Consider the following 17,013-nt stretch of genomic DNA (forward strand, 5'->3'; position numbering starts at 1 on the left):
TTTTTCATTGGATGTGTTTTATAGCTGAAAGTCTTTTTTTCAAAATTGTCAGTCTTTTTTTGTTTCTAGCGCAAAAAATAAAAACCGCAGAGGTGATCAAATACCACTAAAAGAAAGCTCTATTTGTGTGGAAAAAAAGGACATCAATTTTATTTGGGTACAGTGCCGCACGACTATGCAATTGTCAGTTAAAGCAACGCAGTGCAGTATCGCAAAAAATGGCCTAGTTAAGAAGGTGGTGAAACCTTCTGGGGTTGAAGTGGTTTAAGAATGCTAGACACTGAAGTGATACAGAAGTTTTAAAGTGAGCTCCATAATTTTGGTCCCCAAGCTAGATGGTTTCTGTAACAAATGCCTTTGCCAAAGGAGGCAAAAAAGTAAACAATGGAGGGTAATTTACAATATATCTGCGGGCTCCAATGACTTACCTTATCTGGATGATGTTGTTATTCCTAGCAGTGAATAATAAAGCCATCTCTCCCCACAGGACTCAGGCCATACTAAATTACAGTCATATAGCAGGGTTAATGGCAGACCCATATAATGCACCTAAGGCCTAGAGGAAGCACTTGACCTTTGGATACACCATGGGGCAAGGTGTGATAGATAAAGCCCCAGAATCAGCAATCCAAGATTCGTCTTGATTGGCCAAGAATAAACAGGCCAGAACATTCTTCAGCATAGGGAGATAGTATCAGACTTTGCAACTATAGAATTTCTAAAAGGTTTAACCAAAGAGAGGGCTTCTCTAGTGGTCGAGAAGAGGCCCTTGTCCCCATCAACATGGAGACAAGGTGCCTTGGGTGGGGGGGGGGCGAGCCTCTCCTTCCCCAGAGCACCCCACCATATTGAAGGCATGTGGCCTGGTATGGTTCAGACCACTCACTCGTCCGCTCCCCTTTCCTGATCTGCCAGGCTTTGTGCCCGGATAAGGGTATGGATTTTGGGGGGACCCCACGTCAGTTTTTTTTTTTTAATTTGCTGGGGTATGGACTGGGGGGGGGGACCCTGTCATTTTTTTCTTTATTTTTTAATAGCCGGGTGCTGGCAATTGCAAGTCATTTTAAATATGATTTGACTTGTTTGTTTTTCTATGCATTGCATACTAACACATTATGCATTTACTTTGCAGGGAAGAATAAAACTAAAAAAAAAAAAGCGGAAGACTTTACTTCCTCTTTAATGATCAAAGCCTAAAGAATAAAAGTCAGACTCATTTGATAACTAAAGGCTCTTACAGGTGTGGCCTATTTACTTTCAAGTACTGTCAGTGTCACAGAAAAACCAAGGAGGTCCTTTCATTGTTTCAGGTGAAAAATTCCCCATAAATTACTTCAGCAATTTTTGGAGCAAAAATGTAATTTGTCAGATTTTTTTGTTCTCAGTGTAATACACAATAGGTGGGATGCACTCTGTGACATCCCACATATTATACATCTTTGTCTAAAATGCCTAATGTATCTCAGCACTTCAAGGACATTCATAGTGGCAATATGGCTTTGTTCCCATTCCACTGGATTGAAAGTGTCAAGACTAGGATCTGACCCATGACCTCTGCTGCTTTCAGCAGTAGCTCTTCTTGCTGAACCGGACTGAGATGCTGGACAGCTCCCTGTCTGATCTTTTAGAACAATGTGCCTTGTCTCTTGTTTCTTGCGAATCTTGAACTCTGCTCCTCCTTTGAATTTCCTGATTTAAGCCATGTCTCTGCACTTTCTATTGGCCAGCTTATTGTGCTCTCTCCAGCCAAAATCTTGCTCCTTTGAATACCTGCAGTTCTGATCTCCACAACCATTCTTTACCAACTTTTGGCTTGTTCCTCAAATACGCTTCCGCTTGCTCCCAACTTGCAACCACTTGTTACCGACCTTTGGCTTGTTTACTGACTACACTTCTGCTTGATCCCAACCTACTATATCTGCTACTGGACCCCGGCTTGCTCACCTTTTGGTGGGGTGATTCTGAGGACTGTGACCTGGTACTAACTTGCAGCAAAATTCATCTCCACAATCAGGAACTCTGGTGAATACCGTTTAGTGCTTACACCCTGTGTCATTTGCCAGAGTGACCTGCTTGTGTACTTATCCAGCTGATCAGTGGGAGCCTCCCTACTGCTATAGCCACTGGCGTCTGAGCCTGACTCCTGCCCATGACAGAAAGGGTGCTCCCTGATCCTGAAGGTGGAGATGTTCATAGAAGGCAAAGTGGATATTTTGTTGGCATAAAAGGGTTCCACTTGGCTTCATTTATAGATGGGAAATGAATTTATTTTTAAAATCAACTATAGTTGTCACCTGCAGAATGTTCAGATTGGGGCTGCTACTTCTTTGATAACAGTTTAAATGTTTGTTGTTTTTACTTAAACTTGGTGTATTATTTGATTGCAGATTGTGGTTTTTAGAAAAAATGCTACATTTTTATGTTACTTATGAAGAAATAAATATTTGCAAGAAACCAACGCTACCCCATGGAGGCCTCCTGTAGTATTTTTTTTCTTTTGTTGTTTTTTTTTATTATACTTACCATTTATGGATCTTTTCGAGTTGGTTCCACGAGGCCTATTCCACAGCAGTAAGTAAGCAGTGATGCAGAGAGCTGGGCCATTGTGATAATTTCCCATGATTATGTTGACTGACCTTTTTGTTGCTATCTCTGCTGTGGACTAGTAATTTCCCAGTGTGTGTGTGTGTGTGTGTGTGTGTATGTATATGTATATACAGTATCTCACAAAAGTGAGTACACCCCTCATATTTTTGTAAATATTTTATTATATCTTTTCATGTGACAACACTGAAGAAATTACACTTTGCTACAATGTAAAGTAGTGAGTGTACAGCTTGTATAACAGTGTAAATTGGCTGTCCCCTCAAAATAATTCAACGCACAGCCATTAATTGCCACTGGAGTCCTCTTTCACTCCTCCATGACGACATCATGGAGCTGGTGGATGTTAAAGAACTTGCGCTCCTCCATCTTCCGTTTGAGGATGCCCCACAGATGCTCAATTATGTCTAAACAACTGGCATCAAAAGTGAGTACACCCCTAAGTGATAATGTTGAAATTGGGCCCAACGTGTCAATATTTTTTGTGGCCACCATTATTTTCCAGCACTGCCTTAACCCTGTTGGGTATGGAGTTCACCAGAGCTTCACAGTTTGCCACTGGAGTGTTCCTCCATGATGAAGGGAGGGGATCATGCTCTGCTTCAGTATGTCACAGTACATGTTGGCATTCATGGTTCCCTCAATGAACTGTAGCTCCCCAGTGCCGGCAGCACTCATGCAGCCCCAGACCATAACACTCCCACCACCATGCTTGACTGTAGGCAAGACACAATTGTCGTTGTACTCCTCACCTGGTTGTTGCCACACACGCTTGACACCATCTTAACCAAATAAGTTTATCTTGGCCTCATCAGACCACAGGACATGGTTCCAGTAATCCATGTCCTTAGTCTGCTTGTCTTCAGCAAACTGTTTGCGAGTTTTCTTGTGCATCATCTTTAGAAGAGGCTTCCTTCTGGGATGTGAGCCATGCACACCAATTTGATGCAGCGTGGCCTGATCACTGACAGGCTGACCCCCCACCCCTTTAGCATTATTTAACAATTCTTTTTTCAGATCCCCAGAGAGTTCTTTGCCATGAGGTGCCATGTTTAACTTCTCGTGACCAGTATGAGAGAGTGAGAGTGATAAACACCAAATTTAACACACCTGCTCCCCATTCACACCTGATACCTTGTAACACTATTGAGTCACATGACACCGGGGAGGGAAAATGGCTAATTGGGCCCAATTTGGACATTTTCACTTAGGGGTGTACTCACTTTTGTTGCCAGCGATTTAGACATTAATGGCTGTGTGGTGAGTTATTTTGAGGGGACAGCAAATGTACATGGTTATACAAGCTGTACACTCACTACTTCACATTGTAGCAAAGTGTCATTTCTTCAGTGTTGTCACATGAAAAGATATAATAAAATATTTACAAAAATGTGAAATGTGAGGGGTGTACTCACTTTTGTGAGATACTGTATATATATATATATATATATATATATATATATATATGTGTGTGAGTGTGTGTGTGTATATATTATATATATACAGTATTGAGCAATTCTGTTTTTAGAATATTCAAATCTCGTGAGAATAGGAGTATTGTAGGAATTCATTTGTGCAACTAATTCTACATATGTTTTTTGTTTCCATGCAATTGTTAACATAATTTGCAACACAAGGATATAATGTGAAACAACATTCAATTACATAAATTCAAAATGACAAATACACTATACAGATGGATTCAAGACAACAGTTGCCACTTCTTACATTTGCTTGTAAAATGTGAATTTGTGCAAATGTAATTAAAATAATGAACCGAATGTCAGTTACAAATTATGAGAACAAACAAGCAGAGACAGACCTTACATTAGTGTCCTGGAGGCTTGGACTCTTACTGAAGTCTGAAACACATGTCTCTTCTTTACCAACCTGCAAGACAATAATGCTATATGAAAACAATTGTAAATTATTTTTAGGACAATCACAGCATTTGTAGTCTGTGTAGCTTATACCCATGTATTCACCACTCCAATTAAAAGAATCTCCTCCCATGGTGCTGTTGAGCAATGTCTTAAACACAGGGTGATATGGGAACTAAAAATATGCATAAGGTGGTGGGGAAGAGAGCCTGGCTAAACAGTGTGAAGCAAAGAAGAGAGAGACAGTGTGGCTTAGAGACAGGCAGCCAAATGTGAATGTATGGATGGCTAAATGATTATTAGCAACGGAGACAAAGGTTTTAGCAAAGGAGAGCAAAAGAGTGTGGAAGTTAATATAGATGCCTGCTTTCTATCTGCTAATGCAACTTATTTAATGTTTAACCAAATTTGATGGGTAATAAACTAGACAGACTCTACCACTTTGAACATGAATACTGGAAACTGAAACTATTAAAATATAATATTTGGGAGAAAAGAACAGGTAGTTATTTGTAATTTATAATAATATAATATGTTTTTAAACAAAATAAGATATGTGCTTAACATTGTTTTTAAAATAGACAGTTCAAATATAACATCCACCATGAATTGGGCACATCTAGAAGAAAAGCATGCACTGCAAAATGACCATCTATATATTGTCACATCTTGTCACTCAATTACCTAATAGGTACCCTTTTGTGCTTTCCAACCTTTATAAAACCATACTGTCACATCTTTTCAAGGTTCAATTTATAAAACAAATCTGTTTTATTGCAGTTGTCAGCTGAAAACATCCAAAAATAATGAGACAAACGCCTAGGTGAATCGGAGCAGGAAATCTGGGAGTTTCCTCCGCAATTTAATTCCTGTAGTTGTCAAATATTTAGTCTGCTATTCAAAGTAACCATCAGCTGTAATGCTTTGAAACTGCAATAAGTTAAAAACCTGAAAAAAGACTACTTCATTTAAAGTGCACATCTAAGGGTAGAGTAAACAGCATTTAAAGGTAAAAGCATCCGAAAATGTAAGACTATATTGTATATGTCACATACAGTATATCAGTGTAGTCTATATTTCTGACTGACTTGGTTTAGTAAAATGTCACTTGAAACATTAAAAGCCCAAGAAGACAATCACATAGGACAAACTTAAATTAAGAAGTCTGGAAGAGGTTCATTCCATTGCTAAAGAGAGTGTTAATGTTTTTTGCTAAACACCACTACTGGGATACAGTAGGGTTTTTTTTTGCTTTGCTGGTTAATCTTTTTAGCTTTCATACCTTTATACCCTTTATGGACCAGAGCAGTTTTTTCTTTTCCATCAATGTGCCTGTTTATTTAGTAACACCTTGGTCATTACTTAAGGTAAGAAAGTAATCCTTTGTTATTGTGTTGTTATTTTGGAGAATATAGTGATGGGTGATATATACTGTATATACTGTATGTATACATGAAAAAGTGGGACTTCATTTCACCATGTGCCAAAATTAAAGCTGCATGACAAGAGACCAAGATCAAGTGCCTGTTTTTCTCTGAACACTTAGGCCCGGTTTACACAGGTCTGAGGCCCATATACCATGAATGGACACTTTTTTAATCGTCTCAAGATTCACAGCTCATTTAGGTCTATTAAGACACAGCAACTGTACCAACACACTGATTCGGGTCTGCTTATCCACACTGTACACATTAGGATGAGTGGCTGTGTCCTTTCAGCCACTGCATCCTAAAAGACCTGAATGAGTTTCCCTGCATGCAAGCACCTTGAGTTTAAGAACTTAAGAACATATATTGTGTGAAAGAGTTAATACCAGTATATGAATATTTCTCAGATGTCAAAGGTTTTATGCCTAGAAACTCGAATAGCGTAAATTTAGCTGTGCTGTATAATTTTCCCTACTAAGTGCAAAATGTCGCAACGATATTCAAAATTATAAACAGATTATTATACTTGTGTACAAAAAGGGTTTTGAAGAAAAATATGGCAACTACAGGTTTGTGATTTTAACATCTGTAGCAGAAAAACTATTGGAATCACTCATAAAAGGAGGTTTCATGTTCATTTAAAGTGGTTGTAAAGTCTCAAGGTTTTTCACCCTAATGCATTCTACGCATTAGGGTGAAAAACCTTCTGTGCTGCAGCTGCCCTCCTTTATCTTACCTGAGCCTGATCCAATCCAGCGATGTGCATGAACCCAGTGGCTCCAGCCCCTGTTTCTCTCCTCATTGGACAGATTATTAGCAGCAGGAGTAATTAGCTCCCACTGCTGTCAATCAAATCCAGTGACACGGGAGCGGGGGGTGGGACCGAGTCCTGCTGTTTGTGTTAATAGTGCAGTGGGACTGCAAGCCCGCACAGATGCCCCTATGGAAAGTGGCTTTCTGTGGGGGCACCGGATAAAGAGGAGCCAGGAGCGTCAGCAGGGCACACTAGAAAAAGGGGAATCGGGGCTGCTCATGTTTGTTATTTTTTTTTAATAAAAAGGAACCTTTACAATCACTTTAAGAGTACACAACTTGCTAGACCCAAAACAGAATGACTTTACTAAGGGCAGATCATGTCAGGCGAATCTGATTACATTTTTTTACTTTATCACAAATGTTTTGGACCACGGTGGGGCTGTAGACGTAGTCTATCTTGCTATCAAAGCATTTCAAAGGGTTCCACATAAGGATTTCACAAAAATGATGTACAAAGTAGGACTTAAGCGTGGTTTAACTAATACGCAGTTGGCTAAAGCATAGATATCAGAGTGTGGTTGTAAATTGGGTTCATTCTAAACAGAGACCAGTCACTAGTGGTGTATCACAATGCTGTTTACTAGGTCCATTTCTATTTAATCTGTTTGTAATTGTAAGTGATATACCTGACGGTTTGATTAGCAATTTGAATACAATTTTTCAGCTGAAAATTGTATTCCACTCTGTTCCCAAATATACATACTAATTAGCCCTGATCTGCCTATTGTTTTAGATCGGTGATACCTATGTTTCTGATATATACCTATGGTTAAAGACTGTCCCTGGCTTCTTCAATTTGAGGACTTCAGATGCCCAGTGATTGTAGACCGCACACCCAACCTAAACAGCTGTGGTCTATTAACCAGTACATTTTACTTACCATCTACATTGCATTCTGTCGCAAGGACACTCGCACCCATCAGATGTTTTTAAACTGTGCAGGCTACCTAAATACAGTCACGTCTCAACCCTGTGAGTACTCGCCAATGTTATTGTATTTATCATGTGAACTTTTATAGTCGCTCTTTAATGTTTAAAAACCTTTAAAAATTCATGGTTTTTTACATGTTAATTCATCTATTCACTAGAGTACCGTTTGAACCATCCCCTGAAGAAGCAGCAAATTTCTCTGGCTTCGAAACATGTCGGGTTTATAGTTCAGACTACATGTGGTTGACTTACCTGTCTATATTTGCTTTGCACTCTGTTTTTTAAACTTATCATTTGTGTTGATAAAATAAAAATTATTTTTCTAAATTACTATTTTTCATATAATTTATGTGCCTATAAAGTCCCAATAAGGGGAACCTCATTTTCTGTATATTGTTACTAGGGATGTGGCACACATAAAGCGTTAGGCTTAAGCACCTTTCATGTGTTTACATCATGATCAGCTGGAATTGGACACAGCTGATCATGTGGAAAAAGGCTGCTGTGATTGGCCATTTACCCAAATCTGTGCCCAGCCATGTCCTAAGGACCAACATGACTATATGGACACTTAACTCTCACTGCAGGATCCGTCTGTAAAAGATCAAGATCCAATCTTCACCCATCACAGCAAGGAATGTCTAAACAGACTTTCAGGGTGAAGATTATGACATCCCCGCCCCAGCTCTCTAACTCATCCACACAAAGAATTCTTTGCATCCACTAACACTTACTTACAGTAAGTGAATTTAAACATACTTGGGACAAACATAGACGTGTACTCAGTCAAAAAGTTTAAAAAGCAAAAAAAAAAAAAAAACCCAAACATGGTGAATCCCACAGAAGACTATAGGGGGTAAGACCTGCTAGTAAATTCTGGCCTTTTTAAGGGCTAGCAAACTGTTGTAAAAATAAATAAATAAATATGAAATGGTATGGAAAGTTGATCACTGACATAGGCATATATACCAATGTAATTTTTTTTTTTTTTTTACTATACAGAAGGGAGAGGGTCCTTTTCATGTGGCTTCAAAGATGACATGAAACACCAATCTTTTAAATTATATTGGGGGAATACTTTAAAGCTGTATGTGATGTTACAGAAAAGAATGATTTTCATGGACAGCCTCAATGACTGTATACTCTGGCAGTGAATATTTGGCTGTATAATTTATTTTTTATTGGGGTTTTTTTTTTTTTTTGCAATCAGCTTGGCAAATAAACAGCAGCAGCGCCCCTATCTTTTTAGTGTCAGATTTAAAAAAAAAAAAATTTCCAGAAGTTTTAGCAGCCACACAATGCTTTTTCATCAAATATTAAAAAGCCTGCTTTCACCAGCTTACACAACTTGGTTCAAGGTTTGCTGAGGATGTCCCTGTTTTCACTGATGCAAAAAATCTGAAGCATGGATACCCGGCAAGAACAATGTAAATGAGGGAAAATAGGCCAAAATGTCAAGAAGCATGAGACGGCAGGCATTTCTCTTCAAGAAAAAAGAGACTGCAGATGATAAAGTGGTGTAAAAATTGGCCAGATGCAGAGACGTTTTCATCATGGAGAAAAATGACTAATCAGTGTATATATTTTTCTTTTTAAAATGGGAAATTGGGAATGCTATGAATGTGAGTGATATCATGTGAGGTGGTTTAGGTGCACACTGTTGTTGCCTTGCTAAAAAAAAAAAAAAAAATGAATAAAACAGTTTGCTATGGATAGGAAAGCAGCCCAAATCAATCCCAAACTAAAACTAAATAACTAAATACAAACCCCCAAGAATCCAAGAATATATAAAAAAAAAAAAAACGACAACAAAAAAAAGACAGCAGAGGGGGTGATTGGCCAAAGAGTTAGCAATCAGAAGTAAGCACAGTTTCCTAATGGACTTTATTCTGCTCCTACACAGTATGTCAGCTTTCTCTATCCTATCCCAACAATATTTTTTCTTAAAATACTGACACTATGGCACTCCTAGACCCCTCTTTTATAGCAAGGCAGCTGGCCTTTCAACCCCCCTATTATTGGTCTTTCTAAGCTTTTTAAGCTCTGGCCAAGGTTTGAAGGCCACATGCATAATGTCTGAACAAAAATCTAACACATCAAATTGGCACATAAATTAGCTGGAACTAAAAATCTTGAACCAGCAAAATTCACAGTAAATCAGTGGCATCTAAACCATCACTAATGTTAGCCTGCTAAAATATTTATCATTATATCCATCCAGCCTTTTTAGAACACCTAACATTTCTCCATTAATTAGGCAATTTAGCTAGTCAACCATCCTGCAGGGTGGGCAATGAAGGAGCATCAGCAAACGGTTTAAGAAACTATATTTTCTAGTTGGCAAATTCCCAGTATAAAATTGATAGCACTGTGTAAATTAATGGAGCCTGAATGACTCAGAGTGGTGTCCCTCTCCCTTTCCCAGTCTGTGCAATGCTGCGCAGCGTAATACAGATTTATCATATGAAAACAAATGCAAACACACAGCATAAGAAAATGCAGAATCCAGAGAAGCAACCACCAGGATCAAGGAGGCCTTGAAAAATATTGAATTTATTTAAAGCAGAACTCTGGGCAAAAACGATTTTACATAGTTTTAGTGCTGCTTTCCTACCTTTCTAGAATATGTAGTCAGTCTTCTGGTTGCCTCTGTAGTTTCTGAGAAACAGTCTGTGCATTTTTTTAAATAATGAGGTTGATTCCCTGTGGTTTTCTGTTTGCAAGACCGGTGCCTGCTATGCCTTGCATTCCACTGGTCTTGTCACATCCCATATGTAGTTTAGTTCAGCCAGCACTTCCTGCTCATCACAGTGAGTGTACCAGTAAAGCTGGATACACACTACATACGTGCCAACTGACCCGTTTTTGCAGGGACAGTCCCAGCAAATAGGAGCCTGTCCCGTGTAATTTACATTGTCTCGGCAAGCACCCGTTAATAGGGCTGCCCGTAAATGCCCGTTATGGGCAGCCGGTGCCTGTAAAAAAAAAGGTTGTTTTCCGACGCCTGCCCGGCTCGGGAAATCTCGTTCAAGCTCGGCCAGGCGGGCGCATGCGCAGTTACGTAATTGGGCCTGGCGCCATTAAAACCTAAGTATACCAGATAGTATAATTAGGTTTTATCGTGCTTAATTATACCTTGCAGTTTATGCATATTTACATATTAAATTTTTTGTATGAGTACATTTGACACTTTAGAATTGCAGGGAATTGTGATGAGAATTTTAAACTTTAGGCAGAATAGTGCAGCTGAATGGGAGAATTATTCCAATTCTGCTACTTTGGCCTTAAGTTTGAAATTCCCTTTTCAATTTCCTGTAACTCTCTCTTTATTGAGTAGACCCTATAATCTGATGATAAGTAGGCGGGGATTAATTATGCGGAGTGGTCGGAGCTTCAGGGAAGTGGGTGTGACAAGTAATTGATAGCTGTGCTGCAAAAATGTCCCTGGAAATGTTTTTCAAATGTTGGCAAGGTGCAAGGTCCTGCCTCATTGCATTCAAATTAATAGTGTTTAGATTTGATCTTATATTATATGGTTTTGGTAAATCTAAAGGAAAAATTTTAAAGACAATTGTATAGTGTGTATGGCCCATTAGTCTGAGACACCTGGTCTGAACCATCCACACCACAGAGTGCCCTCAAAGCATTGAACGCTGTACATGCTGGGTAACCACACGCAGGGGGATACAGATTTCACTAGTGAAATTAAGAAGGCACTGAGACAGCCCAGCGGGGAAAATAACATCTGTGATCAGTATTACCTGTGCCGATCACCAGAGACACACAGGGAGAGATAAAGAGTTTTATGCTCTTTCTGGGGAGGGAGCTGACCCTGTGACAGTTAACCCCTCAATTGCCTGACACCTTTACCTTGTACTACCTAAAGCACCCACTGAATAACTTACCTGTCTGGCAATTGAAGGGTTAACTGTTAGCCACAGGGTCAGCTTCCTCTCCAGCAGCTAGGGGGTTAAGCGCCAGTTCACACCACAGGCAGTCCAGTGTGTTTTCTTTCTGCATCAAAAATGCATGGAAAGTAGGTTATATGGTTTCCAATGGCAAAGTTCACACCAGTGCAGTCAGTTCCTGGGTGTTCCAGTTCCAGAAAAAAAAAAAAGTAGAACATGCAGCATTTTTCCTGCACTGGACTGTACTGGAACAAGGTATATTGCATCAAAAATGCACCAGACCCCAGTACAGTGAAACAAAAAACAGGAAAAAAAGAAAAAAAAAAGCGTCTGGAATGCATCCGGAAACGCATCAAAAACGCACCAGAATGCACTAAAAATGCATAAAATAATGTGCATGCAGGAATGCATCTGGAACTGATCTGGAGTTGGTTTTGTGGCGTCAACCAGCCCTAAGTCTGTGCAGCTCCTCAGCTCCCTTTCTGTGCTTATACAGAAAGGCCATACAACTCTTCATCTCTCCCTGTCTGTCTCTGGTGATTGGCACGGGTAATGCTGATCACAGATGTCTTTGACATTCCTAGGAGTTTTTCTCCCTTTCAGCAGGAGGGAAAACTGGAACTCTGGAGGCTATCTCCACAGTTCCAGTTTTCACCCCAACACACTAAACGGCCATCATACACAACCAGGCCATCAGATACCACTGAATATGTTCAGACCCAGAAGACAGAGATAAACATCTCAGAACACTAGCAAACTCCTTCCATAAGAAAGGTTACAAAAACAAAACCATAAACACCAGCATAAACACAGCCTTGAAAACCCAAAGAGAAAATCTTCTCCAATGCATAGAGAAAAAAAACAAATAACCGTGTACCTCTAGTCACTACATACAATCCAGCACTAGAAGGGATAAGAAAGATAATCAAAGATTTACAACCCATCATAACAGAAGATGAAACTCTGAAAGGAATATTCCAAAAACCTCCAATACTGGCTTTCAGACAACCACCCAACCTCAGACATAAACTAATCAGCAGAAAACTTAATTCTGATTATGAAGTCGCAAATAATGGGAGCAAACCCTGCCACAAAAAACGCTGCAAACTGTGCAACCAGATCAATCTGTCTAAAAGTGTCACACACACAAATGGGACCTTCAATATAAGAGGATCATACAACTGCACCTCCAGTAATGTTGTGTACCTCATCCAATGCAAAAGATGTAGCAAAGGATCTTATGAGGGCGAAACAGGACAAAAGTTGCAAGCGAGGATGACTTTGCACAGACATACCATCAAGGAACATAAAGAAGATAGTTTCTGCACACCTGTGGGACATCATTTTTCACAACCGGACCACACTATAGAAGACCTCAATGTTTTAGTTCTTAAAGGGAATTTCAGAACTATCCAGGAAAGGAAAACTTTTGAATTAAGAATGATACTTCTTTTTGACACAAAAAATATCGGCTTAAATTTAGATATGGGTTTCCTTACTCATTATCCTACAGTTTTACGACCCCCTCTGTGACTATCCCCCCCACCTTCCCCCCCTGTCTTCAGCTCTCCCTCTGTCTCATCTCACCAACTATGCTAGTTTTATTACCATTGCCAGTTAAATTTGTTTATGTTTGTTTGGTTTTCTCTTTTTTTTCCTTTGGCTTAGAGATTTTGTGTTTTTTTACCATTCTGCTAAACATTTTGTGAATCAGTACTGCTTGGATCTTGAAGAAGGGGACATACCCCGAAAGCTTGTCCTGAAAAATTGTATGTTAGTGCAAATAAAAAAAGTATCACGGACAGTACTCAATTGTCTCTGTAGCAGGAGGGAGAATAATTTATGAGGCACATGTAAATTTGCAGTTGCCGGTGTTCTGAGACCAGCAAACCTAGAGGACAAAAATACGTTTTATTTATCTAGTCCTACTTTGTGTCAGTGAGGCTAGAGAATATGGGGGCGTGATTTGATGTACAAGTGGGTGAGTACACAGGCTCAGTGTACTCACCCACATACACTACAATTGCCTTCACATGATGAAAACTATAGTTTGTGAAGTGAAGAGTGAGAGGGCAGGATGTGACGCCCCCCCCCCCCCTACATTTACATCTCCTCCTCTGCTCAGCTAAATCTGTTATCTTTTGAATTAAATTGATGACGTCACAAATTTTCTACTTGACTTTTCTCCTAAATGGTGAGTGTGTGAACTAAATAACGAACTATCTAGTATTTTTATATAATTAAGTTTACTACTTCTTTAAAGATTTCTTTAAACTGGTTGTTAACTTCTGACATTAAAAAATGAACAAATCATATCTTTCTATAGTGTCTACTCAATACAGAACACTGAGTTTGATTTCCGTATGCAGACTCATTCCTCTATTACCTCCATGAGCGGTTTCTGACAAACTGTTCTGACTCCAGGGGATTGAGGGAGATGTAGGAGTTGAGCCTGTGATTTACAGCCTCATCTGTGCATGTTTCCCTATGATATTGTGTAGAAGGAAGTGTGTCCCTTTTCTTCTACTCAGGTCTCATATTACACTAAGCTTTCCCCTCTGAGCTGTGCAGTATGTTATGTCAGATCCCTGTCCCCTGCCTGTGGAAGCTCAGAAAGCTGTGTAAATTCTGGACTTTAAACATGTGTTAAGAATATATTGCTACAGATATACAGGTAGAACGTATGTAGGAGTATATGTTTCTGTGTATAACCTAAGGCTAGTCACTTGACTTGGTAGAGGTAAGGGTTTATAACCACTTTAAAGCGGTATTAAATCCAAAACCAAAAATGTATTATATTGCAGCTTACCAATCATTAGATGTGATGGCTGCATCAATTTTCTTTTGTTTGGTTTTTCCCCTCTGTTTCCACCTGGTGATCTGGCCAGTAACACACCTCCTGTATTAGTGAGACGCAACTCTGGAGGAATTAGAACAGGGGCACAGCAGACAGCACCAATGACATCTCTGCATTACTCTTTGACTTACATTTTCTTGAGTTTGAGTGTTGAGTCTTTAGGATATACAAACTTCTGTCTCAGTGTATTGGTGGGCTTGAAGGACACAGGGATGCAATGTTGGTTAAAGATGCCTCTGGGTTTTAGGTGTCTTATGGTGTGAATATAAAGGCTGGGCTATTACTTACTACTAGCTATACCATGACCTGGATGAATGAGAGCCTCAGACATATATAACAAGAGGTTTGTTACATTGGAATTGTCTATTAATACTATAGGAAATGTAATGTAATCAGCTATGTATTGTAGGATGTACTTCAGAAGTATAAGGATGGGGGCTATACACATTAGCCAACACACAACTCAGAGTATTTGATACAGATCAGAAAAGCAAATCTACCCTCAGAGTATCAATCATCACAGACTGCTGGTAGGAAAAGGGGATGTCCTCATTGGCAAGGATGCCGATTCCATAGGGGTGGGTAGTACGGTAAGAATGGACGCGGTAGTTGTAATGAACTTTTTTGAGAAAGGTTGTATGTTCCTTTGTGAGGAGCGTCTACTGCAGGCAGACTATAGCAGGTTTATATCTTGAACTCAAGTTGTATACTGCAAGTCTCTTAGCTAGATTGTACAGGTCCCAAGCATTTTAGGGATATAAAAAAAATATCCCATGTGGTAGACATCATGGAACCTGATAAGAAAATGTCGATCAGAGCATCTTTTCTATAAGGAGAGAAAAAATAATAGGTATAATGATTGGAAGGCAATTCCAAGAAATTAAGTCCAGTAATGATAATAAAGACGTATAGGTAGTCCATTCTTGCAGCACTGCAATCTCTAGCCTAACAATAAAGATTAATAATAAACCACTTTCTAAAATGTAAGAGAAACAAACGTTTAGTTGAACAACCATATCCTTGCAGGACAACTTGGTGGGAGGGGTATTATACATGACCTAAACCACCGTGACAATATTTGTAACTAGATTTTAAAAAAAACTAAAGCAAGCTTTACTTTTCCTGGTGTACTTGTAAAGAGGTAAAGCTTCATAACACCTAGTTTGTCTGTGTAAGGAGCAAATCAGCCATGCCTAATGAGTGTTTGTTGCGATCCAACCATACTACAGCCGCTGAAGGACTATTTACAATCACTCTTAACTAGGGGGGGTATAGAGCCCAGAGTCTAAACTTTACATCAAGGACTTTTACTCTCTACTTTTGTCTGGAAAAAGAGATATCTCAGCCACTGATGAGCAGATTACAGTGGTCTCCTTTTTGTTTTCCAGGAGAATTTCAGAGTTTCTATAAATCAGTAGCTTAATAAAAAAAAAAATTAGCAGGGGATTTCCCAGGAGTCATGAGCAGGTTGACAACTGGTGGCCCCACACAATAGCAAACAACGTGTTAAAGAAGTATCTCCCAAAAGTGTCTAAAGGCTAATCCTTAATAAAATCCACAGGATTGTTGGGGATACCCAAATGGTGCATGTTGTTCCTCCTAAACCTATGATCTAGATACTCCCGCCCTTGACGTCTAAGGGTATTGTGCAGTTAACTTTCCAAAGGCTGATGTTCTCCCTCTACAACTTTGCATGCCATAACTTATTAAATAAATATTCTGCTTTACTGCTTCCAACTGTGTAATGAGGAACAGTATGGAGGTTTTCCCCTATTAACTGCACACAGAATTTCTTTAAGAGTGTATTCTATTATGTTGGGGAATGGTAGTAAGCCCAGATAAACAAAAAAAAAAAAGGGGATTAAATTGTGTTAAATTGTGCCATCTGATCTGAGCTTTTTGGAACATTTGTGTCTATCAGCTCCTACAAGAAAAGTGCCCAAGCAGCTCTTGGAGTTTTGTGGGGAGTCTCCTTATTGAGGTCATGGATGAAATTTCCAGATATACCGCCGATCTGTACCCATGTCTTTGGCAGGGGAAATAGAAAGCGACCTGGTGCCATTTTGGCTGGTGCTTCTTAAGGACTGTGTCTTCCTTGTTCTTTTTAGTTATATCCAGATTGGATCAGAAAGCCCATCCAAGCATTTTCCCAGCAAAAGTTGAAGAGATTTCAGTAGATTTAGCTAAAATTAGCATTGAAACCAGGAGTAGTGTATGGATAAATGACAGGAGCTTTGAGTTTTAAAACTGCTTACATGAACAGGTCATGTACCCTAATGTTTACTCTCCTCCTCTCTACACCTCTACTTTCCTACACCCCACTCTCCTTGCTTATTATTCTATTTATACCAGATTCTCACTTTCTGTGATAATTATCTATTTCCAAAAATGCCCACTCTACTTTTATTGATCATCTCCCTTTCCTTTCATCAATCCCACCTATCATTCTTTGCCATTCCTCTGTTTTTCCTTCTATGCCTACTCACCTCTTTCATCACTTTTCTTTGCCTGTAAGCTTTCCTCTCTGGTTGTTCACTTCTATCTGCATTCATGCTCACTCTCCTTCTCACTGTGATCATTCTCGTTCCCAT

The 17,013-nt window shown here is 39.4% G+C and overlaps 1 protein-coding gene across 2 annotated transcripts in view; it reads right to left on the bottom strand.

The window, feature by feature from the left end:
- Positions 1-17,013, bottom strand: part of EPB41L4B (erythrocyte membrane protein band 4.1 like 4B) — an 839,761-nt gene that overhangs the window by 140,769 nt on the left and 681,979 nt on the right. For both annotated transcript variants that reach the window (XM_082258285.1, XM_082258286.1), the window contains exon 19: positions 4,427-4,494. In XM_082258285.1, coding sequence (XP_082114411.1) covers positions 4,427-4,494 — 68 coding nt within the window. The remainder of the gene's footprint in view (positions 1-4,426; positions 4,495-17,013) is intronic.

This window comes from Pelophylax lessonae, assembly GCF_965119305.1.
Source record: "Pelophylax lessonae genome assembly, chromosome: 5".
In the NCBI taxonomy this organism is placed as follows: Eukaryota; Metazoa; Chordata; class Amphibia; order Anura; family Ranidae; genus Pelophylax; species Pelophylax lessonae.